This window comes from Ammospiza nelsoni, chromosome 6 (assembly GCF_027579445.1).
Source record: "Ammospiza nelsoni isolate bAmmNel1 chromosome 6, bAmmNel1.pri, whole genome shotgun sequence".
Lineage (NCBI taxonomy): Eukaryota > Metazoa > Chordata > Aves > Passeriformes > Passerellidae > Ammospiza > Ammospiza nelsoni.
Genome location: NC_080638.1, coordinates 54485538 through 54510712, shown reverse-complemented (window position 1 = coordinate 54510712; position 25175 = coordinate 54485538). Strand labels below are relative to the sequence as shown.

Genomic DNA, 25175 nt, shown 5'->3' with positions numbered 1-25175 from the left:
TATTTGCAGTGCTCTGTGTGACAGGGATCAAGGCAGGCAGGCAAAGTTCATGTGCTCAGTGTCCTCAAGCTGGGACTAGAGAATGTTCTAGTAGCTTTTTAAAAGTTAATCTACTTTTTCTACCCATTAATGTACATCACCTTTCACCTTTTCCCAGTACGGTCTTTTTTGCTGTAACAGTGATAGCAAATAGTTTAAATCAATGCTCCAGCAACCTGACTGCTCTCTTGCTTAGGTTTTGTGGGGCAGGTGGGCCAATCCCAGTAGTGGTGTCATGGTGTCTTTAGCAGTATTACATAAAATTGTCCTCAAGGAATGAAAATGCAGTATTACATAAAAATTGTCCTCAAGAAATGCAAATGCACAGTGATGCTGAGCAGAGCATTCCTGTATCTGATCAGTACCAAAGAACCAAAATGACTGGCTTTAAGGCAGTAAATCCAACCAAAACAAGATTTCATGAAGAAAGATGCAAAATACAGAAGGTAAATGTTTGCTGACCACTGGTGCCTGGGAGAAGAGTGATATATAACTACTAAAGCAGTGAAGTCTAAAACTAATATAACTTTACTTTTCAGTCATCCCTGAGATAATAATGCCCTGGCACCTCTTGTCATCCCAGCTGTGTGTGCTGGAGTGGTGTCAGGCCACATCACCCAGCCTGTAAAGTGGATGCAATACATAATTCCTCTTCTTACTGATCATCCTTAATATTTTAAACCAACTGAGAGATAATTTCTGAAAGATACCACTTGACAGGGAGCTAAATGTTATAGTGGTGCTGCACTAAAAGGCTCTTTTCAGGAATATTTTGACTGATTGATTATGATCCCCAGCTGGGGGACAGGCTCCTGGGCATTCACTGCAGTGTCTTGGTACTCTTTCTTTCTTGCTTCAAGTAAATCTCTTTCCCATACCTTTCCTCCAGGGAAGAACAACTTCACAGAGCAAAACTGGTGAAATGGTGGCATCCAATGGCTGGTCTCAGATGGCAGATGCCAGCTCATGCACCCTGACTGCTGTCACTGACCTTTGCTTTTTACCCCAAACCAGAAAAAACAGTATTGTGAAACATCAGAGACCTCTGAAACAAAAAAAACATCTTTCACCACCCACACAGCACTGTCAGCTGTGCCAGATCTGCCAACCCCCCCCAAAATGCAACATTCACTCCTGAGAAGCTAAGTCCAGAAAGAGTTTGGCTTTTTCATTTAGTTTGATGCTTTTGAGACAGCATTATTCACCACAGATGCATCTGCACATAGTAGCTTGGGCCATTTGGGGTAAAAGTGAGAAGAGTGTCATGGAGGGAATGTAACTCTGTGCTGGGATAGGAATAGGGATGATGATGTTTTTCTTCACAGAGAAACAACAAGCAGAAGGAATTAACATGGTAATAACTGAGCTTCTTGGCACTTTCCTACAAGAGACACATATTCCACATTTAAAAGCCCTGGGAGGCCTTTATTCTTTATTTTTTTGTTGTTTGGAATGTGAAATATGGCTGTAATGAACACTGGTTCTTCCACAGAAGACAGCTGGACAGCAGCAGCTCATTTTGGAAAGCACGTCCCTTCCTTTTTCCTTGCTCAGCTGGCTCCAGGGTCTGCTCTGCAGCCCAGACCAAGCACCCCCCTGCCCAGAGGTAGCCCTGCTCCCCACCTATCCTGGAGCCCCCTCTCCACTGGCACAGCTGTTGGGGCAGGGCTGAACCATGGCCTTGCCATAATGGGGTTAACCTTAACCTGGTTTGCTCAAGAGCAAGCAGCCAGAGAGCAGCAGCTCCCAGAGGAAGCTGGCTGTGTGCCTGGCACTCACAGGATGCCAGGCTGCAGGATCTGAGTATCCCAGGAGAGGCTGTGACAAAAGGCAGACCATTGTGCCCAGCTTTCCTCCATGACTTCAGGGGAGCAACTTGCTTTTATGAGGAAACGGAAACCGAGCACCTTATCTAATCCCAGGGACAGGCAGCTGGGGCCTGAGGAAGGGCAGGTGCTTTGTGGAGGTCGGCCAGTAAAATAATGAGATTGAAAACCTCAGTATACATTTAAATAATGCCCTTGGGAAAATGCCACAGCTGACTCGTGTGAGGTGCTTGGATGAGAGATGCATATATGGTAAACAGAAATTCCTGATGCACAAAATCTCTCACTGAGGCTTTAGTGCCTCAAATCCAGCACTCCAGGAGTGCAGCTTTAGAAGTCTCAGGCCTAGCTTGAAAAATTCGAAATCCTCTTTGTATCATTCCCACTCAGTCAATCCTTCTAACAATAAGTGTAAGTCTCTCAGCACTGATGCCCCTCCCTGCTGCTGGGAGGGGGAATGTAGCTCACAGACCCATGGCGGGGTGTAATCACAGGATTCCCTGCTTGCACCATGTCCCCAGGACAGGGGAGGGGAGCTCCAAAGTGTTCATGTGCTCTGCACACCTAATGGGAGACTCAGAGGATATTTTACTTCTCCTTCTCCATAGCAAATACAGGGAGTCACCAAGCTGAGCATTTGTGGGAATTGTACAAATGAGTTGTACTGAAGAGTGATGCAGGGTAGAAATTCCACCCAGGATTTCCTGCTTCAGGCTCTCAATTTATACCTGATATTTCAAAGCCATATTTAGAAAAACACCTTATCTTGACTGTGGAGGTAACAAGCCTTCCTTAGAAAAATTTTCATATGATGATTGTGAATTAAAGATGCACTCTATGCTTCTTTATCCATCAGAACTTTTCCCTTGGCCTGTCACCAGTGCCTGCTGCTCACCCAGGCTGAAATTTATACTCATGGAACCCAAAGCAAAGAAAACAAAAGAGACTCACTGCTGATGCTGTAAGCTCTGCTGCCAGAAAAATTAGTGTTCAAGGCTATGCCATGGCCACATTTATCAGTTTAGTAGGTCATAAACACATCTCTGTAAAGTCTTAGATTAAATCCTGTGGAGGGCAACCTAAAGGATAAATTGAATTAAATAAAATCAGATTTATACAGCTTTAGGCTGCTGAATGCTTCTTTCAGTCTTTCCTGCAGATGCTGGATGTAATGCTTGGATCCTTTGTGGATTTAACCCTGTAGCGATCCATGCCCATCAATGGGATGATGCTGGTTTACACCACATGAGATCTCATCTGTAGCACTGTCTGTCCACCTCACATTTGGTTTCGTACTGCAGTCAGACTGTAACAGATTTCTTAAAATGCATTTAAACACTCAAGAAAATGGACTGGAGGCATGGTGGAGCTTTCTCCAAGTCAAGGAGAACTTGGAGCCTCTCTCCACGTGGCATATCCAATCCAGACATGTCCGTACACGCGGAGATGTGATGGCATGAACAGATCTTCAGTCCAACAGGAGATTTGCAAGGCAGTCCTTGACTGAGGAGAATCTGCTGAAAGGCCAGATGGGCCATGGGGGCCACCCTGGAGGGGAGAGCATTCCATGTGCTGCGGGTCCTGGCCATGGGGTTTGTTTACCCAGTATTTTCCTCCCCAAGCAGGTTGTGGTTTCTGGCCTCAGGTCACAGCGTCATGACCTTGTGTCATGCCAGCTCAGCCAGGTGGTTTATGGGGGAGGAAATAAAACTTGGCTCCTACCACATCCCTGCCCAAGCTCTGCCCCCTGGTTGCTCATGGGCACTAATTATAAGGGAGGCTCTTGCTCTGCTGCTGTATAATTATGCAGAGCACAGTCCAAGCCTTAATATAGGGCTGAGGCCTTAATATAGCTCTGAGTGAACTGCTTTTGATTTTCTCCTGTTCTTTGAAAATATATTTAGTCTTGTACCAAACAGTGAAGCAGCCTCCTAGCAATAGAATCCATATGGAATATGAGGTGGACACTGTGCCTGGGCTGGAGCTGCTGCCCAGGAGCTCTTACAGGAGGTTGATGTCTTGGTGCATTTGTTGTCTTTGGGTTCTGAACTCGGGGTAGTGAGTTCAGGAAACTGCTCCTTTCTCCACAGCTGTAAAAAATCTGGGTTTGCAGAGGAGCAAGGTGGGTTTGCCGATTTTGGATCCTGTGTAGAGGCAGTGTAGGAGGAGGCAAGATGCTGACTTTGTCCTGTGTTAGAAGCAGCTGCAGATTACTGGAACATCAATTTCAGCGAAGAGTGCGCTGCCCTTCCCTCTGTTGGAGCTCTTCTGTGCTTGGCACACTTGCCGCAAAATCGCCGCTCTCCTGGCGCGCCCCAGCACCCGCAGCGCCAGGATGGCCAGGATGTGCTCCTTCCTGCAGAAACCAAACAAGACCTGGCTCAGATCCGGCCAGCAAAACCAGCCCAGAGCAAGGTGGTTGCTGTGAGCAACCAGCAGCTGTGCTGGAGACAGAGCAAGGCTATAGCAAAGTGCCAGGGACCGACCCCTCACCGCACTGGAGGAGCCACCAGGAGGGGAGTCTGCAGCCTCTGCAGGTACCAAACCAGCGAGCAGCAGCTCCTGCCACACCACACTGGTGGGACAGCCTCCTGCTGCTGGTGCTGCAGGGAATTTCCTCCTCTCTCTCCACACCCGTGTTGCCCTTTGCGTGTTTTCCAGAGTGGCTGTGGACCTTTTGTGTAATGATTATTTTGAGATGAGTAATGGAAGTGCTAATATTTAGGAAGCTGATAGACACTAATTAGATTAGAGCTGGAAAGCCAGCTTGGAAACATACCCTGTTCCAGTAATCTCAGTGTATACAAATTCAGCAATGTCTCTGAGAGCTCAGGGGAAAAATTAACAGGGACCTGAACAGGAAGCAATGCAGGTCCAGCAGGTTCCGCCTCGTTTTCCAAACTTCATTGTTAAAATAACGTTACTCAATCATGGAAAAGCAGAAATTAAATAAACCAAGAGGACAAACCTTAAAACCTGGGTTGGGTCTGAGCCTAATGATGAAAAAGCAGCACAAATCACAGCCTTGTAAATTACTTTTCTGACTGGAAATTTGTTTTCAAATAACCATAGTTGATGATTAGCTGTCATTTACCTCCCCCATCCTTCCCAGAACAGGCACTGCCTGTTTCAGCTTAGTCTGTCCACTGGGATTAAACCCTTATTGGGGTTTATTTATTTGGTTGGTTTTGTTTGTTTTTTTGTTTGTACCTACCATTTTTGTAAGATTGGTATGATCACCTAGGAAATTGCTCAGGAGCAATTGTTCTTTACATGTCCATGTCTTGAATTCCCCCACACAGATAAGCCTGAAGAATACCTGAACCACCCAAGTTAAATCTAGTTATGAAAAATTTTGAGCCTCAGTTTTGGGGAGAGGTGAATATATTTAATGTGATCTTTTTTTCTCAATATTTGAGGGTCCACTACAGTCTTCTAGCAATTAGTTAAATCTTATGGATTATTTTGATTGCATAAATGTCATCCAGTGCTGAAACTTTTGGTGGTTTTTGTTCAGGTTTTTTTCTTTCTTTCTGAAATTACTCTGATGAAATGGAATTTATTGCAGTCTCTACTACTGATATTCATTCTCAGTGGTTGAAAGAAGAGCTGTAGAAGAGAAGGTAACTTCTGATTTGCAGCTGCTTAGCCATGCACAGAGCTAGTCACTTTCTTTACTTTTGCAGGAGTTTTACATTTTCCAGATGCAGCCTTGGAACAGAAAATGGAAAGTACAAAAGAAAGAATTTGTAATTTATTCCAAAATTTAATGGCTGTGTTGAGGCCATTTCAGAAATTGCAGCTGAACTGTGTCAATGGCTGCCACACTTTGAGGTCTGGGCCTGGCAACAGGAGACAAACTATTTGCTCCAAATCTGGACCCTGCAAATTGGCAAACAGGGCTGATACTGGTGATGCAGGAGAAAGCAAACTGGAGCTTCACTGTGAAATAAGGTTCATTTAGAGCAATAAGATGGAATTCAGTGATAGAATGCATGGGGGTGGTTCAAAACTGTGTCAGGGGATCTCTAGACTTGACATTTTGAAGCATTTTCTAAACGAGGTGCTGGAGCAGGTTTCCTAGAGAGAGAGGTAGTTGATGTCCCAGGCCTGGCAGTGCTCAAGAGGCATTTGGGTAATTTACATTAACAGGCCTTTAATAATTTAATACATTAACTTTTGGTCAGGCCTGAAGTGATCAGGAAAGTTGGACTGGATTATCACTGCAAGTCCCTTCCTAATAGACTGAAGTAATTCTATTCTATTCTATTCTATTCTATTCTATTCTATTCTATTCTATTCTATTCTATTCTATTCTATTCTATTCCATTCTATTCCATTCCATTCCATTCTAAAATGAAAAGGCTTTGAAGGCAAACTGTGTGCATTATATGATACAGCACACAGGGGGAAAAATTAAAAAGTATGCAGCCATAAAATATTTGGGATTCCCTCTGTTGCTGGCATCCTGATCTCCAATGTGTGGCCACCAGCAAAGAGAAGCTGAAGAGCTCAGCCCAGGCACAGGACAAGCTGGTGCTATTTGGGATGGAGCCCAACAATTCTGGCATCTGCCTCTTCACATACCTGATATCTGGATAGTCTTGGCACAGCTCCTTGACATATGCCTTGATCTTGTCTTTTTTCTTCTCCCCAATGATATTGGCAATGTGATATATGACAGGGAGGAGCCAGTCAGCTTTGGAGCCCTGTGGACAAAGAATCACATGGGGATGTCAGGAACAGCAGCACCTGCTAAATGCCTTTTTCCCTGCAGGGAGAGCACGGCAGTGGGATGCACTGGAGTGACCAGGACTGGTGCAGGCAGGACAGGCTGCCTCAGGCAGGCAGCAGGGTGCTGGGTGGCAGTGGCAGGGCACCCCTGGGGCTCTCCCAGACCTGACCCTGCACTTCCCAATGCCCATGAGCACCCAAGCAAGGCAGACCCTGAGCAGGGCATTGTGGCTGTGGGCCAGCATGGTAGTGGATGCCAGAGACTTCACCTCCTGCTGCCTGATAGTTTCATGTGCCTCATCTCTGAGATGGAATTTAGTGCCCTGGATGCCTGACTTTCCACAAAATCCAAATAATTCAACTTTGACTTCCCTGAAAATCCCAGACTGTTGCTGTGAGAGATGGAAATGTTAAAGGTTAACAACTCAACCAACTGCAATCATTGATTTTGACCAACAGACCCCTAAACTGCAACAATCAAGTCTTGTTGCTGGATCTACAGGTGGTGATACCTTCCTCTCTGCTATCTGCTTTTATCCTTTCTTTCTTTTCCTTATATGTTTTCTTAAGTGATATTTTTATACTTTTATAATGTTATATTACTATAGGTAATAACCAAAATGGCTACATACCTTCTTTCCATTGTAATCAAATTGTTTTAAAATAAACCAGCCATACATACACACACACACACACAACTATCTATCTATCTATCTATCTATCTATCTATCTATCTATCTATCTATCTATCTATCTCACACCAGTCATTCAGTATTATGCCACTCAAATCTGGCCCAAGGGATTTATTAACAGGAACCTCAGTTACCCCACCTTCATGGCTGGGTTCTAACAGTTGTCCCATCACAAAACTCTCAGACTGCCACCACTTTTTCCCCACACCCTGCTGTACAGGGACTGTGTGCCCAGATGGAACTTCTCATGGGACTCAACTCTGTGAGCTGTATCCAGGGCAGGGACACTTTGGTGACAAAGTGCATCCCATGGTCTGAGGGAACAGGCCCAGGAAGCTGCCACAGAATAAGTGTGATCCTACAACACATGAACCACCCTATGCAGAGCTCCCTGGGAACACATTAAAACACCAGGTGCTGCCATCAGAGAGCTGCTGGCTGCACAAGCTGAGAGGCTGCCAGGCTGGAAACCCACACCATGAACCTGCAGTAACCATCTTGCTCACTCTTTTCAGCACTTCTATGTTTCTTGTGGTTTGTCCTCCTCAAGAGCCTGCTGTCTGGTCTCTGTGAAGCCAAGTGGGAAAATTGCACCTCTGGGAGTGGGGCAGCCAGGGGATGCCAGGAGACAACTTCCATACCTGATCAATGAGTGCATTGTGAATGATTGCAGCTTCCTGGCTCATCTTTCTGCTCACTTGCTGACGTGTGTCCCTGTTCATTTTCCATCTGGGTTTGATGATCTGTGTGACATATTCCTTCACCACGTATTTATGAACTTCATGTAGAAGGTCCTGGTTAAAAAGAAGCAAACCTCATGGTTTTTTTTTGTCCATTCAAGACCAAGGCAGTGAGAGAGGACAGGGAAAGCCCTCAAGTCTTTGGCAGTACCAGGGAGGTACAGGAAGGCAGCACACCCTCAGCCAACACTCATATCTGCAACCCCCAGAGTTATAAAGAGCAACCACTCTTGCAGAGGAGTCTGCAGGTCTCACCACAGCCTGAAGATGATGGTGTGGCCCCTCAGCATTGCTGTGCCCAGGTGAGGGACTGGCTGCCTACCTGCCCCTGGGGCTCCCTCATGTGCTGCAGGTGCTCGGAGAACTGCGAGACTGCCGACGCCAGAGAGTCCGGCCTTTCCGTCGCCAAAATCCAGCTCTTGCTCAGGATTTTCTTAAGGAGTGGCTGAAAAAAGACCAACTCACTGATGGCACAGGTGTGTTCAGAGTAGCTGATGATGCCCTAGCTGAAGGCAGCCAGCTATCCACCTGATCTAGGCTTGAACTGAAAGCACAGGGCACCCCCTCTGCATGGAGGCACACGAGGAGCAGGCTGGGTTTCTCTCTCCACCCCAGGCAATTCACACCCGTGTCTCCCCTTCCTGGTAGGCATCCCAGTGCAGAGAGGAGAAGCACAACACCCTGAGCAGGAGATGTTTTGGCATTAAAGACTTATTTAGGATACCTCATTTCCTTGCTCTGTGCCACCTTCTGGTCCACCAACTCTATTTCTTTAGGTAAATAAATGTGTTTTTCTAATATATTGGGGAAGAAAGAGATGAGAATGTTAATCACAAGCAACTCAGGCATGACTAGAACAGGCTGTGGTGGGCAACCATGTGTGCCAGTGTTACATGGAAACAAAAATTCACTTGGTAGTGAATCTCTTGGAAATCAGCTCAGTAATCCATGACCTCTACAGCATTTTCCTTAAGGAAATCAAGCTCTTTGTGTTCACAGTCCTTCCAGGAGGCTCTCTGTACTCCTGCAGACCTGCATGAAGTCTTGCTGGGATTTTCCTTCTGCTCCTTGCTCAGATGTGGTGGTGGGGGAAATGGCAGCTGGGAGTATCTCCAGTTTTATGCCTCATGGTTAGGGATGACATGGGACTGAAGGCACTGTTTCCCATCTGTCCTGGGTACAGGGTACTCTGACCAAGTGTCCTTAACAGGTTGTTTTCTTTTGTTGGGTCCCTAGAGCTAATGTACCCTCATATAGAAACAGCAATATCTGCTAAAGACTTCTGGCACCTGGAAGACCCTTCCCTAAAGGTCAAATGCAAAATATCCTTTCTCTGGCATGTCCCCTTTTCTCTTCCTAGCTCTCACAATCTCTGTCTTTAGACTCCTGGCAGTCTCCTTCCCAATTATCTCCCCCTTGCTGTGCTCCCAGCCTGCCTGAGAGCTGTTTAGAAATGCTTTGATTCGGCCTCTCTCAGTTCTCACGACATTTCAGCTCTCTTGCTCAATGCCTTGGCTTGGGCCCTTTCCTCATCTGCTGCTTAGGCTCCAAAACAAGATCTGCAGTCACTGGAAAGTCCCCTTGGCCAGGAGGGCTTGGCTTAGGTTGGAGAAATTCCATGACTGTCCTAGTTTCTGGAAGTTATGTTTGGGGATTTAGAAAGTGAATTAGAATAAGTGAAAGGGGGTGGGACCAAAGGCTTGATTTCCCCCATCTCTTCTATATCACCAGCTGGTGCTAGCAGACCCAAGTGGCTGAGAGCAGAAAGGTTCATCTACAGCACCTGAGAAGCACAAACTTCATTGCAGCACATTGCCTTTTACACCTCTTAACACAAGTCAAATTTTATCAGTTTTATCAGTTGATACAAGACCTTTAGCATTCTCATTCTGGAACAATCAGTCTTTTGTCACCATGGGAACAGCCTGGAAAAATCACCCCTACCAGAATGAATTCTGTCCTATCTGAAGAGGTTTCTGACAGACTGAGATGGTAGATCTATGAATCAGTAAGTCAAAGTCCTGAAAAATCCAAATTATTTGATAGAAGGAAAAGTGTCCCATTGGTGGTGTTCAGTCTCCTGTGCTTCACTTCAGATAAAATTTTCCCCACTGCTTTGCCTGAGACTGAAAGCTGCTAAATATCCTTTTCTTTTGATTGCTATTAACAGCTTGAAAAATGTATAATTTCTTCTAGAAAAAAAAATCTCAGAATGCTGGAAGTGTTGCTTTTTAAGAGGGATTTCCACAGGTGTGAAATACATTTTGGAGGGACCATAATGTCATGTGCTGCAAAATGAGGTTTAGCTGGTGAGACAAGGGAAGGGCAACGACCCTCAGCTGCTGCACATAACCCTTATAATAAGGAAATAATGTGGCCAAGATCCTCTTACCTGTGTTTTTGTTCTTAATTTTGTTAAAAAAATATTTGTGAAGTTCCTTGTCAGAGCTGCCAAAATCTTCTGCAGTTCCTCAGTATTGACTTTAAACACTGTTTCCAACTCTGACCTACAGAGAGACAGAGATCACCAATGAGTTAAGGTTAAAATGTAAACTATTACATGGCCCTAATCATGTTATCTGGATTGGCATGATGGATATTATTTTAAAATAAACTTGAGTTTCTACTACTTCCTCTTGGAAACACTTACTGAGTCAAAGTAATGGCTCTTTTTGCACAATCCTGTACACTGAAAATTAATCATAGATGAGTAACTGTGGTGAAAAACCCCCTCAGATTTCCTCATCAGGTGCAGTGACAGTGCAGCCATGCAGAGCAGTTGCATAGGCCAGTTCACTTGAGCAACATCTCTGCAAAATGATTTCCAGGTACCTGGGAGAGAACTGAGGGCTGTGGGGGGAAAGTAAATAATAAAGCCAGAGAAGGGAAATCTGCTGACCCTGTGTCCCCCAGAGCCTGATTCACTCCACACAATGTCCATCAGCAGCAGCTGGGATGGTAACTACAGGGATGGAAACCTGTGGAATTTCCTAAGGACAGTGCATACTTCTGCAATGTTTCACCTTACGAGAAAGAAAATTCTGAGAGGTTAATGAAATTCCTTGTGTGTGTGTGTGCTTTAGGGGCATTGTGACCTCCTGGCTCTCCTCTCACTTTCCATCCCTGTCCCACTGTAACATGCTCAGTGTTGGTGAGGAGGGGCACTGAGGGAGCACCACCACAAAAAAAACCCCGCATCACCTGTGATGCCTGAGCATCCCTGGATGTGCCACATCCACTGCTGTAACCACAGAGAACAGCAGGTTCCTGTCACTGCCCAGATTTATGTCTGAGGCTGCCCTGGCAGGGCTGCAAGGCACCAACACCATCCCTGTCATCCCAGGCTGGAGCTCAGGACTGTAGCTCCAGTTGAACACCTGAAGTCTGGGTCCAGCATCCCAAAAAACCGTGCTGTTGGGACACCTACCTCTGCCCCACAATTCATCACTCCGGGCTGATGAATGTTTAATTGACTCAGGAATAAACCCATCACCCAAACAATTCTAGCTCCCTGCCTGGGGCTGGCGTGTGCCTTCAGCCCATCCCCATTGCCCCGCAGGGAAGGGGCAGCAATGTCCCGCAGGGGCAGCAGGAGGCAGGGAAAGCCATTTCCTCGGCGAGGTGAGCATTGCTGGAGACACCGTGCCATCTAGAGACGAGCTGGCGGTAGTGCTCGCTGCGGATGGAGCCGTCGGCTCCTGCGAGACACAGCCCGAAATCTCCTCCGTGCCCCGGGTGCACTTGGCATGTGCACCCCTGCCGGAGCGGTGCAGCAGCAGGGGCTGGAATTCGCACCCCAATCTTTCGGGTGGCCAGAGCCCACGCACTAATCCTGTGCTGTTTGGCCGAGCTGACAGACGAAAGCAGCACATCTGCATGGCAAAGATGTCCCCAGATGCTGATGAGCCCCTGGACCTCAGCACGGAGCTGATGGACCCTGGGACATGCACTCACTGCACCATCCTAGTTATGGGAGAGTGCTGGATCTTTGACAGCCAGCCTGAGGATACCTGTTCTTCAGAGGCACTTTCCAACATGTGGCTTAAAGTAACTAATTTATGCAAAGCCCTGGAAGTTCCATTTGCCAGGACTGGCAGGCATTTATTTTTGGGTTGAGTGCTTTCATGGAATCTCCTCCAGCCCAGTGCCAAAGGCAGCCTTGAGGCCATGTTTCTGAGTTTATTCTGCTAACCTCCAAAACAAAAAAAAAAAAAAAGGAAAAAAAAACTCCCCTGAGAATAAAAAGGTGCCCTGAAAATTAGCTCAAAACTCTCATGCAAGCATTGCATCCATCCATATTTCTGTCTCTTCACCCTTGTGGCTTTTATTTGCATCCCTTGGGGGGAATCCTCCTGTGAGATTAGAAGGGCTGGAGGCCGAGCAGCCACCGGGGCACCTCAGGGACAGCTTGGTCTTTCCTTTACAGATCCTGCCACCCCCCAGACCACAGAAACCCCAGTGGCTCAGGGGGAGGAGACTTACACCAGCTCATGGAAGCTGTTGATGTAGGCAACAAGGTGGGGCACAAAGCTGGGGCTGTCCTGGGCAGAGCTCCACGCCATGAACTCCTGCTCAAACCTGTAGGAAAATACAGCCAGGTATCACTAACGGTGGGGCACTGAGAATGCCTCATCTTCTGTGTACATGGTGGTGTCAGGAGACACCTGTGGCTGGCCCAACCTGTCCCCTCTGTATGCAGACAAGCTTTTTCCAGCTGTCATAACAAGTGTGTGCAGTGGAGGGAATAGATGGCAGATAATTGCGGGTTTAGGATGTGCTCGCTTGAGCAGGTACGCAGCACGTCTGGAGAGATGCCAGGGATGTTGGGAGGCCAAATCTCTGACTTTTCCTCATGCTGAGGGTTTAATTGCAGGTGTGCTACACAGGCTTATAAGTCTGAGCTTTCATTTTGCTGGCTTTTGGGGCAATATATTATGTGCCTTTTGAGAACATAGGCCTGATTTTATAACAGAAAATGTATAGGAATAGGGCAGCACACCTACCTTCCCTCCCCCCAAAACCTCACTGTGGTTTTTAGGTAGTTGTATTTTTTGTAGCCCCAATTTCATGCAGTTAACAGATGTTTCACAGCCAGATCCACACTGAAGGCAGGAGGCTGTGTGCTCAGGCAGCCTTTGCCTGATGTTCCCATTCTTTGTCAGGGTATGAGCTGGCCCCAGCCTCTTGCATCTCAGGTTTGTTTAAGTAAAAGTTTAAGTTTCAGTGTTCCCTTAATCTGAGAGCCTTGGCTGCTCCAGCTTGCATTTGATGCAGTTTTTTTGGTTTAAAAAAAATATTAAAAAATAAAGGAAAAAAATTAAGGAAAAAAAAAAGATAACAAAGAAAAGGAAAAGAAGAACAAATTAAAAATAAAGAGAAAACATTATTTCAGCAATTTGCTTTGGACACTGTGTAGATTTTAAGGGGCTTGGGAGGGAGCCCAGCTGTGTGTTTTGCCAGGGTATACAGAGAGGGTCTCATCAGCCCTTTTTTATGTCCATAGCCAGAGAAAACCACTCAGCAGGACTCATCCCAGGATACCCTTTTGGGCAAACAGGCTTTTGGTCTGAGGGGTCCATAAACACTGCTTGCTCATGACTGAAGCTGCAAGTGATCAGTATCCAATGTCACAAAAGTCCTGGGTGATGGGACTGCAGTGATCCCATCCCTTTCTAGGTAGCAGGTATTTCCCAGACCTTTGACATTAGATTTTTGGACTCACAGAGTCCCATCTGGGTCTGTTTATGACTCCCTCCAAGCTGTTTTGCAGCTTGCTTTTTACTGGGTTCACTGTGATCTCTAATTTTCCCAGGAGCAGCCTTGTACCTGCTCAGTGCCAGTGTCTGGTCCAGTGCCTGGACCTCCTCCCTGTTTTTTTACCAGTGTGGGACTCATTTAGAAAGAAAGTACTGCCCAGAGCAGTGATGACCTTGGAATGAATTCAAGCAGCTCTGCCATGCACAACTCAAGCATTTTTGTTTCCAGGCCTCCACTGATAGCTCCAGATGACTTCACGTGCTCCCCAATGATCTAGAAAAGGGAATGAAGAAACCCCAGTGAGTGGGACAAGCACTGGTGAAACATCCTTCACGAGGATCTCAGGCAGCTTTGGCTGGTTAAGAATGGCTCACCTAGCAAAGGGGCAAACAGCCAACTTGTTGCCAGGAGGTTTTCATTAACCTCTGGCAGTTTTAAAATTTGTAATGCAGAATGGGCCAAGAAGCACCAAATGATTTGTGCTGTCATCATTCACACCTAATGGCCTAATGCCCTTCTGCTGTATGAGTGTGAGTTAGAGGCAATGTTGGGGTGTCCTGGTGTCCTCCTCCTCCTTTGGGGGAAATTGCTGGAATCCTCCCAACCCTAAGCCCAAGGGGAGCTGAGCTGTCCCGTGTGTGGCTCCATGATAAGGGTGTCTATAAGCCCCATCCCTGAGGGCCCACACAAGCCCCCTTCCCAGGAGTGATACCAGGGCAGCACAGTGGGTCTGGCATCACCCTGAACTCTTGTTTGCACTGGAACTCCTCCCAGATCCCCATTCCCACAACTTCAGCTGCACTTCTGGACTGAGATGTGTTGCAGTCCTACTCTGGTACTTCCCATGGCCTTCTATCCATCTGCTAAATGATTTCAGACCTGCCTTCCCTGTGATCACATAATGTGTCATACTTCTCTATGGAAAAAGAGTCACATCAGTGGGCAAAACTCTTTGATTTTCTTTCTTTCTCTGTCCCTCTCTTTTTCTGTTAGTATTATTTAATTGAAGTGACTCAACCAATTGAGTGATGAGAATTAATCCAAACCCCTCCTGCCTTTATTACCCTGTAGTCCCTAAGCTAGTAGGGGCTTTTGTTTTTTGTACTGTTTAAATTGGAGTGGCTGTCACTGCCTACAGCCTTTCCCCAGCTTCCACAGCCCTGGGACAAAGTTGCTCTTTAAGCCAAAGGTTTTTTCAAAGAAACCTTTTCTTTCCACCTTTTTTCCAATTCTCTTTCTTCTTCCTAATCAAAGAGGTTTAGGGACTTTAAAATCAGTTGCCTATTATGTTGCTGACACAAATGACAGCAGGTTTAATTTGCAGCTAGAAGGCAAGCGGGAGAGCTAAAAGTTGTAATAAATGGCATTTTCTGCTCTAATGTATTCTGCCAGTGTGTGACTTACATAAATTATCGCAGGAGGCGGTACCTCCACCCCAGAAGGAAACGATCCAGTTTCCCTGGAGCCACAGAGACACCTCCCCCCTTCCCCCCCAGCTAATTAAATACCGTTTGAATATCAAAAGAGACTGAGGTGTGGTAGAGGTTTTCCTCCTCTTGTACATGAACTTCCTTCTCCCACTTCTCCGTGACCTCCAGTCTCAGGATGTTTCCAAAACAACTTTTGATTTTCTCCTAAATGTTAAACATAGGAAGGAAACATGCAGCTCAGGATAATGGAGCAAACACAAGTGCAGCACCTCGCTTCATTTTGCTCCATCAGCACGCACGGCATGATAAGGTGAGCAGAGTCACAGGCCTTGCTCCAGACCTCAGGGGAAACCAGGAACTGTGCTCTGTGTGTGCAAGGTACTCCCAAATCAAAGGAGAGTCATTTTCCTGGCAGGGAAACAGTGGATCAGCTGTTTGCTTGATTGCAAAGTCCTCCAGCACATGGAATGCACCAGGTCAGGATTAAAGGTCAAACCAGTCCTTTCCAGGGTACAGCCACTCAGGTAAGCAGCAGCACTGCTCAGTCCTGGCTGATAAATCAATCTTGTTGCTGGTGAAACAAAAGTGATCTTTCACCAGCATGGTGGAGCAATACTGATTTCATTCAGCTGGGTACCTTGAGCTCACCTTGAGCTGTGCCTTGATTCAGAAATGATTTGCAACAAAATGTCTGAGCCCAGCAAAGACCCAGGAAAGTCTTACACAGGGTGCCAGACAAGGACTGCAGAAAGACAAGGGGGAAGGGGCTTCATCAGAGGATACAAACATGAGTGTGTTCCCTGGTGGGAACGCCCAAAGTCTGCCAATAGCACACCTCAGCTGGGCTGGAGGAGATCCTACACGGGGACAAGCTGCTAGAATGCCTTAGCCCCTGACTTTGCAATGCAAAGTACAATCTGCTGAAGCCCAGCAATGACCTTTCAGAAAGTGTCTGCCATACTGAGTGGGTCTGGTCCAGTCCTGTTGGCTCTGCTTGGGTCCCCAAGGTGGCACTCAGGAATTTTTTGCTCTAGAGTACAGGCCACTCTGTGTGGGGCCAGTAGGATTCAGCACCTGGTGGGGCTGGAAACCACAATGTAGTCATGCAAGACCTCTGTCTGGGAGGCTGGGGCTCCTGCACCTTCCCTGGGGGGGCACATGGGGTCAAAACTCTCACCTTTGCAGAAGCAATGTAGTCGTTTTTCAGTTTATCCCAATCAGCTGGTGTTAACAGCAAGGACAGGTTTTCTGTCTTAACCTCTGGTTTGAGCTCAGGATGACCCAGAAAGAATTCACTGGAAAGAATCAAATGAAAAATTGTAATGCCTCAGAGTGTGAACAAACTGATAGAATATTCATGCAGCATGAGCTACATAATTACTAAACCATGAGAAATATACTTAAAGCTTAAATTGTGCCGCTTGTTTTCAAGGTTTAACAAGAAAATCTTTCCTTTCTATTCAAAATCCTAATTATTCAACCCCAAAATGATCTAAGGTTCCAGCCCACTTCAGAAATCATGAGACTTCTGAGTTGTTTGGACATGAAAAGTGCTATGAGAATTTACTTTTTAAAATAAACAACGTGAAGCTGACTCATTTGACTAGAAGCTTGCAAAATGCCTTTCAGGGTAATTCCTGTAGTAGTGCATTGCTCTGGAGTTAGCCCATCTCCTGCCTCCCCTGCAGTGTCACATCACAGCTCATGGCAGCCTGTGTTTGTCCCTGTGCACTGTCCTGATCCAGGGGAGGTGGCAGAGCAGGACCTCGAGGGCATTGCCATGCCTGGGACATGAGCCATGCTCCCCTGCAGATGGAAGTGGTGGGTGGACGTGCAGCTACAGATTCTGACTCCAAAAAGGGCTCCAAAGCTGATACCAGACTTTGCTGCTCACTTTCCTCTGGACTGACATGTAATCAGGCCAGCTGATTAGCACAGGAGCAGGGGAAGGGAGGGAGTGCCTGTGTTCCTCTCTCTGGGGCGGGAAAGATGTTATTAGCCTGTACAATTGAATGTGCTGCTCCTGCAACCTGCCACAGACTGTGTAGGCACTGCATCTTGCAGGGCAGTGAAGGTGGAAACGAGAAAGAAGAAAATATTCATGCCCTTGATGAAGGTGGGGCCTAAATTTTGAGCTGTCATCTTGTTAATGGAGGAACACGCCTGCAATGTCCTTCACACAGCCTGCACATTTGCTCAGCCACCAAAAAGGGTTCCCATTGCCACACCAGCACTGTGCCCACAGCTGGGTTCAGATACAAGTGAGGACTGTAGTGTACAAGTTCAGGCTGCTGCAGAGTGACTGCTCAGCATAAAATAAGTCCAGCCTGCTGGTAGTGTCCTGGAGTCAATGGTTCCATGGTCATGGTTCATATTTCCCAGAAAGGAACATCTCCACACGTGGAGCACTGCACACAACCCAGCTGCTGCCAGAGCCTGTTGTTCCTTTTAAAGGAGAACACAGATTTAAATATGGACTCTCCACCAAAACTGAAAGGACAAATGTGTACTCAAGGGGCCTATTCCACCTCTTTTTTTTTTTTTTTTTTTCCCATTTGTTTGAATTGTAACATCAAAATGAGTTTAGGTCAGTCAATCTCTTCCTTTTTGATTATTTATTCCAAGAGACAATGAAGTTTTTTTTTGAATGGGAAAATCGAATGGGAAAATCAAATTGAAATAGCCAGGTGGTTGCAGCCAGAACAGCCAGGTGATTGCAAGCAGTGCCCAAAACTACGGCAAACTCTCAACAAACCCTTTCACAGCAATTATGGCAGGGGCACTTTTCTTTGGTACAGAACCTGGCAGCTGAAGCTAATTTTTCCCCTTCTCTCCTGCAATGCCAGGGTGAGGTCATGCAGGAATTTCCCTTCAGATGAGATCTGCAGGGATTTGTGATGCTGAGGGAGTTACACACTCTAGGTGGGTTTTAAGAGCAACTGGGTTAAGCTCACAGAAGAAACCTCTTGAGGGCTGTCCAAAACCAAGACCACCTGCAATGGAAATGTTTCTTACCCAAAAGCTACCCCAGGCTAAGGGTGTTCTGGGCAACAGTGTGCTGCTGCTTGCCCTGCTCTGTCATGGCTCCTTCCTGACCATTTTGACCCACTGTTTGGCTCAGTGCTGATACTCCTGCCTTCACTCCTTCTTTGTTTTATTTGAGGGCTGCCAATGGCTTTGTGTTTCTCCCTTCCTTGAACATCTGGTTCAGGCCATACCTGGAGCCCAGCTACCAGGTCAGACACAACTTTGCTTTGACAGGGCTGTTTTCCCCTGCTTATTTTCCAGACCCCTGAACTGCAAGGATGTCTTATGTCTTAAACCCCTCCCATTCAACCAACAGATACATCTGAGACAGAGCCTTTGTTTTCATGTGTCTAATTACCTCAATGATGTCTTGACTCCTTTCAGAGGACTCTGACCCCATGCATGGGGGTTAATGTGGCCCGTTTCCAAATGTATCACAATTTTAATTAAACAGGAAGAAGATATCCCCCACAGGCCCCTGCCTGCGCCTGGAAAAGTCACTGAACAGCTGTTGGCTCTTGCAAAATACATGCAGAAAGGAGCACGTTTATCACAGCAGGTTTATCAAAGGCTGGGAGGAGCTTCCTGGCACATGGGAACAGCAAGTGGGACAGGGAGGGGAAAATGGGGTGATGTAGATCTGTAAAAAGCAGCAAGTGCTTTATCCACAGACCTTTGTCCCCACCTATTAACAGATTTGCTATCTGGCTCCACTGTAGTCACTGCATCTCGCTTGCTTGCTTGGAAAACTGAGAATAGCCTGGTGCTTTTGTAGTACCCCACAGCCCCATGGCTCCCCAGAGGACGCAGAGGCATTGTGGCAAACACAGCAGCTCACCTGTGGTAGGTGTTGGCCACCCAGTTAAGCAAGGTGTAGAGCTCATGGAAGTCCAATGGTCCCTGGGAGAGTTCTTGCAAATGTGAGGCAATGGCATTGTGAAAAGCTCCCACATATGTGTCACACACCTGGTACTCCTCTGGATAGCATTTTTTCACTGATGACTTGATTTTCAGTAAATCTTCCCTCAGGTGTTCCTGGAGGAAATGTAAGTGGAAATCAAGCCAAGTTTCTTGTTCCCTTGATGCCATGGGTGCCTTCAGGACTCTTTTTCTTGCACTCTCATTGACAGCTTCCCTCCATTGCTCCCTCCACTTTCTGGGCCTGCCCAGCAAATCTGAGCCAGGACGAGCAGCACTGTCTGTGCTGGAATGAGCTGCTTCTTCAAGGGCAATTAAAGTCACCATGGAGGTCAGCATGGTATGCTGCAAAGTGGGATCCTCCAGTGTTTCCTCCACTATGGACTTGATTGCATTTGTGATGGAGTTATAAAGCAAATCCACATCCTTGGATTTCCGTACAAGCTCCTGGGGGTTATCTCTGTATTTCTCAGAATCTCGTTCAGAGATGGTCTCATCTTCCATTAGCTTGATACTTGCAAATGCTTGCAAAAGTTGTCTTTTCTGAATGAGTTCATTGATTTCCATTACTGCAGAAACAGGGGGAAGGGGTTGGGACAAAGCAGGCATTAGGTTACTGACAGGTTGGTAACAAGATGCCTGACAGGGAGACTTCCAGGGGGCTGTTCAGAGTAGTCAGGTCCCAGCAGTGCCTCTGAGACTGCCCCCAGGCCTCCCTGATCTCCCCAGCTCCTCTTGGACACAGGAGAGGAAAAAAGTGGGAGAGCAATCTCTGCAAATTGAGCCACATCCCTAAACAGCTGGTTACAGGAACAGGAAACATCAAAAAACCTGCTGATAGCTCTGCAGGAAGGCCTCAAGCAACAGCTGGTGAGGCCGCACAGAGGGACACTGGAGGCTCAGGATGCATAGAACTCTGCCCCTCTGGCTCTGTCCTTCTGCTTGTGTGGAGATGAGGTGGAACTGGCAGCAGGAATGGTTCAGGATATGCCTTACCAGCAGGATTTCCTTTAGCATGGGTGTCCTTGTTTTCCTGCATCCCTGACAGGGACACTGGGAGGAAGCACAGCAGGACAGACCCTTTTGGGTGTCCTGAACTCTTGGGTCAGGTTTGTCTCCATGGTTATGTGTGTCCCAGCCTACCCACAAGCATGTCCTCAGAGACACCAGGGCCTGAGAGAGCCTCCTGTCTGTAAGCCCACAGTCAGGTGCCAAGCACTGCCTCACACCAGTGATGTTTTTTTCCCAAATGCTGAGAGCACTGCTGTCCCTCAGTGGTTTGGGGAGTTGTGGGCATTGCAGGGGCATATAAACCTGTGGCTCTGTGGTGCTCCTGGTACTCAGGTCTCACTTGGGCTTCTCCACCTCCTTTGCTTTTGGCACCCACTGCCACAACAGGCTGGTGTTGGCTAGGGAGAAGTCACCCAATACTGCTCCTCCCAAAGTGGCTGAGGTCTACTGAGTTTCCCACTTGTTTTGTAAAGTCCTGCTCATGCAAGAACCACTGCCTATTTGCCAGTAAGAAGTATTTGCCATGTGTTGAGGAGATCCAAGAGCACTGTTAGCTTTTGAGAGACCCCAGGAAGCTCTCACCCTCTCCACCTCCCTGACAGATGCTTTGAACAGGAGATCCCACTCTGACACTGGGCATAAGAAAAATACTAAAGAGAAGGGAAAGGGTGTCCCTTAGGCACGTGTGGCCACTGCTTCTGGGACATACACAGACAAAATGATACAGAAAAATTGGAGAGTGCTCAAAGAAGGACTGGCTCATAGCACATAATTTCTGCCCCTAGGCTTGTCTGCACACAGGTTTTATGCCATATGTACCAAGTAATCTTTGTAGCATAAGAGTATTTTTATGAAGACAGAAATATGCCAAATAACCAAACTACTGATGCATCACAGAACACATAGATCTTAGAGTGCCTACATGGTGCTACAGTTGCTTCTGCACTCACAAAGGAGGGAAATTCTACCAATTAACTTAGTCTCTTCTAGATAAATTAATATAAAACCTGTGTTTACACAAATGCTTGCAGTGAGAGACTAGAGAAATACATTCTGTTCTGTTTATCAAAGTGAGAAAACACCATTTAATCACCATCTAGGATAATTATTCAGGGAGGTGATGTTGGGTGCTAAATGGATCTTTAATTCAGCAATACAAGATCAGCCAGCTGGTGGTTGAAGGAAGACAATTGAAAGGCAATTAACTATTATGCAGCTTAATGGTGCACGTGGCGGAATCTCCATCACTTGCCATATTATCTCAGGATGGGCTGTGTTTCTGACAGAGCTGCTCTAGTCCAGGCCAAACACAAGCTATTGGGCAGAGAAAGGGCTTTATTTGTGCAATTTCTCAGCTTGTTTATTTCAGGAGATCAGGAAGCTTGTGATAACATTTTCTGCCACTCCTCATCTCTGACCCTTGGAGATCAGACTAGCCAGGTTTGTGAGATGGGCTCTGATCCAGCTTACCAAGCTCACAATGTATCAATGTACAGCAGTAAATCACTTCCCAGCACAGTAGAGCACATTACAGCAGTGAGGCAGTGTCAGCCCATCTGATTCCTGTGGCACTCTATGCAGTGCACCAAGAATTTCTTTCTAGAAATTTAGGCTCAGGAAAGGCCGAACCATGTTTCACCTCAGTCGATCTCCATGTGAATGCATTGTAGCACCTCTGCCTTGAGAAGGTGGAGGGACAGCAGTGCTCAAACCATTATCAAAGTCATTGCAGTCTGCTCACACCTGGAGAAAGGTGAGAGCTGTGCTAAAGGGAATTGTTATAATTTGTCTGAGACCTATCTATAAAATTCTGACAAAACACATGAGAGTAACCAGCCTTAGGAGGACCAAAATCAAATACTTGCAACACTGCTGTTGTGAGGACAGGTGGAAAGTCAATGCAAGAAAGCAAAATATCTGTGGAAGTCTCTTTGCAAGGCAATCTCTAAGATGAGGAACCAAAGTGGAGCTTCCAAGCCAAATCAGAGCCAAACCATCTTTCTTCCCCTCCAGGCCTTGCAGCACCCTACAGAGCACAGTTGGAGGACCATCAGTCTGAGAGCTGAAGAGCAGAAATTGTCCAGGACAGCAATGCAGGCAATAGCACACTGCACTTGTAGGCATTGTCAGACCAGCAGTTCCCAAGCTGTGCTCAGCAGCCTGGGGACTGATCTGTGTGATGGGCAATACCACACTGACAGGTTGAGAGGCTGGCTGCTGATATGGCTGAACTAATGCAGGGGAGGCCACAGAGCAGCATGTTCCGTGACAGAGCCTTGCCCAGGCTGGGCTGGGTGACACACCAACATGCAAGGGGTGCCCAGTTCTTTAGCACCTCTTTTGGGCCCAAGCCTTGCACACTGTAAATTAATGTTACATTTATCCTGCCAGGAAAATGGCACTGCTGGTTTTGTGTCTTACCTGAAAGAGGTTTGGCTTCAATGGGCTCACATATTTCACCAATCTTCTCCATGCTATTACAGATCGTGGGTTTGTTCTCCTCATAGCTCCTAAGTGTTTGCAGAAGTCTTTTTGCATTCCGAGTGCCACTATCTTCCTTCCCTTTCTCTTTCTTCAGACTCCGTCTTGATTTCCGGATGCTCAACAGGGTTTTAATGCCTCTTTCAAAGAACCCACTGTCCCTGCTCTGCCAGTCTGAGCTGCTCAGTTCAGAAATGACCTCTATCTTTTCCTCCCCTGGACTCTTGAGTGGAGAGGCTGGTTCTGAGGTCACACTCCTTGTGTCTAACTCCATATTTCTATTTATCTGGTCCTTCAACAGGAGCTTTACCAAGCAGGTTGATGGCAATCACTGAAATGCATAAAACAGCATAATTAGAGATGTCCTTAACAGGGTATTAGTGTGTCTCCAAAGTCAGTCCTGGACTGAAAATCTGGGCCATTCCTTTCCTGTGCCTAAATACAAGGACAGAGCAAGATGTTGTAGCCTGTAGCTGCTGAAACAATTTCTCTACCCACAGACAGCAGATGCTGGCCTCACCTGGTGCTCTGGAAAGCTTCACTTAACTCCATAAAACAGGCAAGTGACAACTATTTCTCCAGCACCAAGGAATCATGAGATATCAGAGATGTTGAAATTTGTGTAAACATACCATTTCAGTGAGTAACCAGATATGGTTTTACTTTCCATTCTTCTAGGTGGATTTCCAGCCATGTAGGAATAATAATCTTCCTGAATCTCACTGGGTTGTTTCCACTTTCTGATGTGAATATGGCATCTTTGGGTTTTGTTGCTACTTCTGCCCTGCTCAAACCCTGCTGCTGGAGGTGGCCCAGGGGTGAGTGGTTCCCAGCAGGTGGCTGAGCTCTGCTCTAGCCCCTTCCACCAAAGCCACAGCTGTGTCTGCACTCTGAATCGTCATGGTTATAGCACAGGAGGCAGTACAAGGCAGGAAGGGTTCACATCACTCATCTTGCCTCAGAGCACTGCATCTCAGAATGCCAAGGATGGGGATCTCCAGGGTCAGACAAACTCTGCACAGGCCACAGGGGATGCTGCAGGAGATTCCAGATTTCCTGTCAGTGTTGCTGGGCTGCAGTCACAGCCTCTGCACTTGCTCAGTTCCTGCCCTGCTGCAGACAGCCTCCCCTCTGCCCACCCTGAGGGCTGCCCAGGTGTTTGGGAAGAGGGGGGGAGAGAAGTTTTGCCTACCCTTGCTTGCAAAGTGCTCCCAGACCAGCTGATACAGCCCATTCACAGAGACATTGTACATTGCAGTGCCCTGAGAATGGAATATGTCACATTTCTCCAGAGCAGGCTTAAGGCAGCTGAGTGAACAGTTCAAATTATTAGAAATACCTATTGCTTGAGGTGACACAGGAACTGCCTGTCTTGGGTCTGTCCAGCCCACAAAAGCCAGAGACTGAAAAACAATTTTAGTCAATAGACATGTTGGGACTCTAGAAATAGATCTCATCCTTCCTCAGTTAGAGTTTTGCTCCCTTGTGCATGGGTGTTTCACAGGCTGTGAAGTGCAGGGATGACATCTTCCATGGGTTTGCTGAGCTACTCGCCCAGTGGGGCCCAGACCCTGCCTCACACACTCTCACAGGAGGGAGTGTTTAACCATTCACTGCCTTGCTCAGGAGCTCACCATCACAGCCCATACAGAGGGTGGGAGGAAGAGGAGGGCACCCCATGCCCAGGGATTGCAATGAAAGGAGGCTGAGATCCCAGCTCAGACTCTGCAGGGGGGTTCTGCAGACAGAGCAGAGCAGCAGCAATGCTCAAAGGGGTGAATGACACAGTGGAGAGAGCCAGGGGAAAAGGAATAAAAGGTGTGAGCCCACGAGAAAGGAAAGGAATACATACCCCAGGACTGACAGAAGTGATCCCCTCAGCAGCCAGCTGGGATAGCACAGGTGTGATCCACAGAACCTGGGAGCAGCTCCGTGCTGCGGGAAATCCAGTGAGCAGCGCTGCAGGACAGAGCTCCGGGCCAGCTCAGCTGACTGGGGCACCATCCCTCACACAGAGGGGGCTCCCTCTGGGAATGGTGCTGCTCTCCATCCTCCTTTACCCTCTGAAAAAGGCTGTTAAAAGTGGAAAAAAAGTCTGTCTGCTCCTGCCCAAGAGCTCCAGCACCTTCACTTGTTTGATCTCTGGAAAGGACTCAGCACTGTTTCACTTTCACTACACTGAGCATTTAAAAGAAGAGGTGGGGAAAAAAAAAATCCAGATTAATTATTACCCTACAAGGTGAGACAGGGCCTCGAGCCAGAGGTTCTACACTGGGGTGAGCTGCTGCCTTGAGATGGCCTGGGCCAATGAAGACAAGGAGGATTTCAGGATGAAGTTCTGTCCTGATGGGCTGAAGCCCCACATTATCTGGGTAGGGGGGTTCAAAGCAGCTCCAGAGCTGCTGTGTGGGATGGCTGCATTTCACCCCTTTCTGCAGGTCTGAGTTTGTGCAGGTCACGGGTGGTTTGGTCCATGGGTGGTAATGATTGCCAGAGCTGGGTGAGGGACAGGGAGTAATG

At 47.1% G+C, this 25175-nt stretch overlaps 1 protein-coding gene across 1 annotated transcript; it reads right to left on the bottom strand.

Moving 5' to 3' along the window:
* Positions 1–1203: 1203 nt before the first annotated feature.
* EXOC3L4 (exocyst complex component 3 like 4) lies at positions 1204–24745 on the bottom strand. Its single transcript, XM_059474421.1, has 12 exons — positions 24508–24745; positions 22596–22986; positions 19084–19732; positions 16396–16513; positions 15297–15422; positions 13961–14061; positions 12514–12609; positions 10424–10538; positions 8354–8476; positions 7933–8085; positions 6453–6574; positions 1204–4221 (listed from the first exon to the last, which is right to left on the bottom strand). The coding sequence occupies exons 2-12, from the start codon at positions 22927–22929 to the stop codon at positions 4059–4061; spliced, it is 2100 nt and encodes a 699-aa protein (XP_059330404.1). The 5' UTR covers positions 22930–22986; positions 24508–24745; the 3' UTR covers positions 1204–4058.
* Positions 24746–25175: the final 430 nt, after the last annotated feature.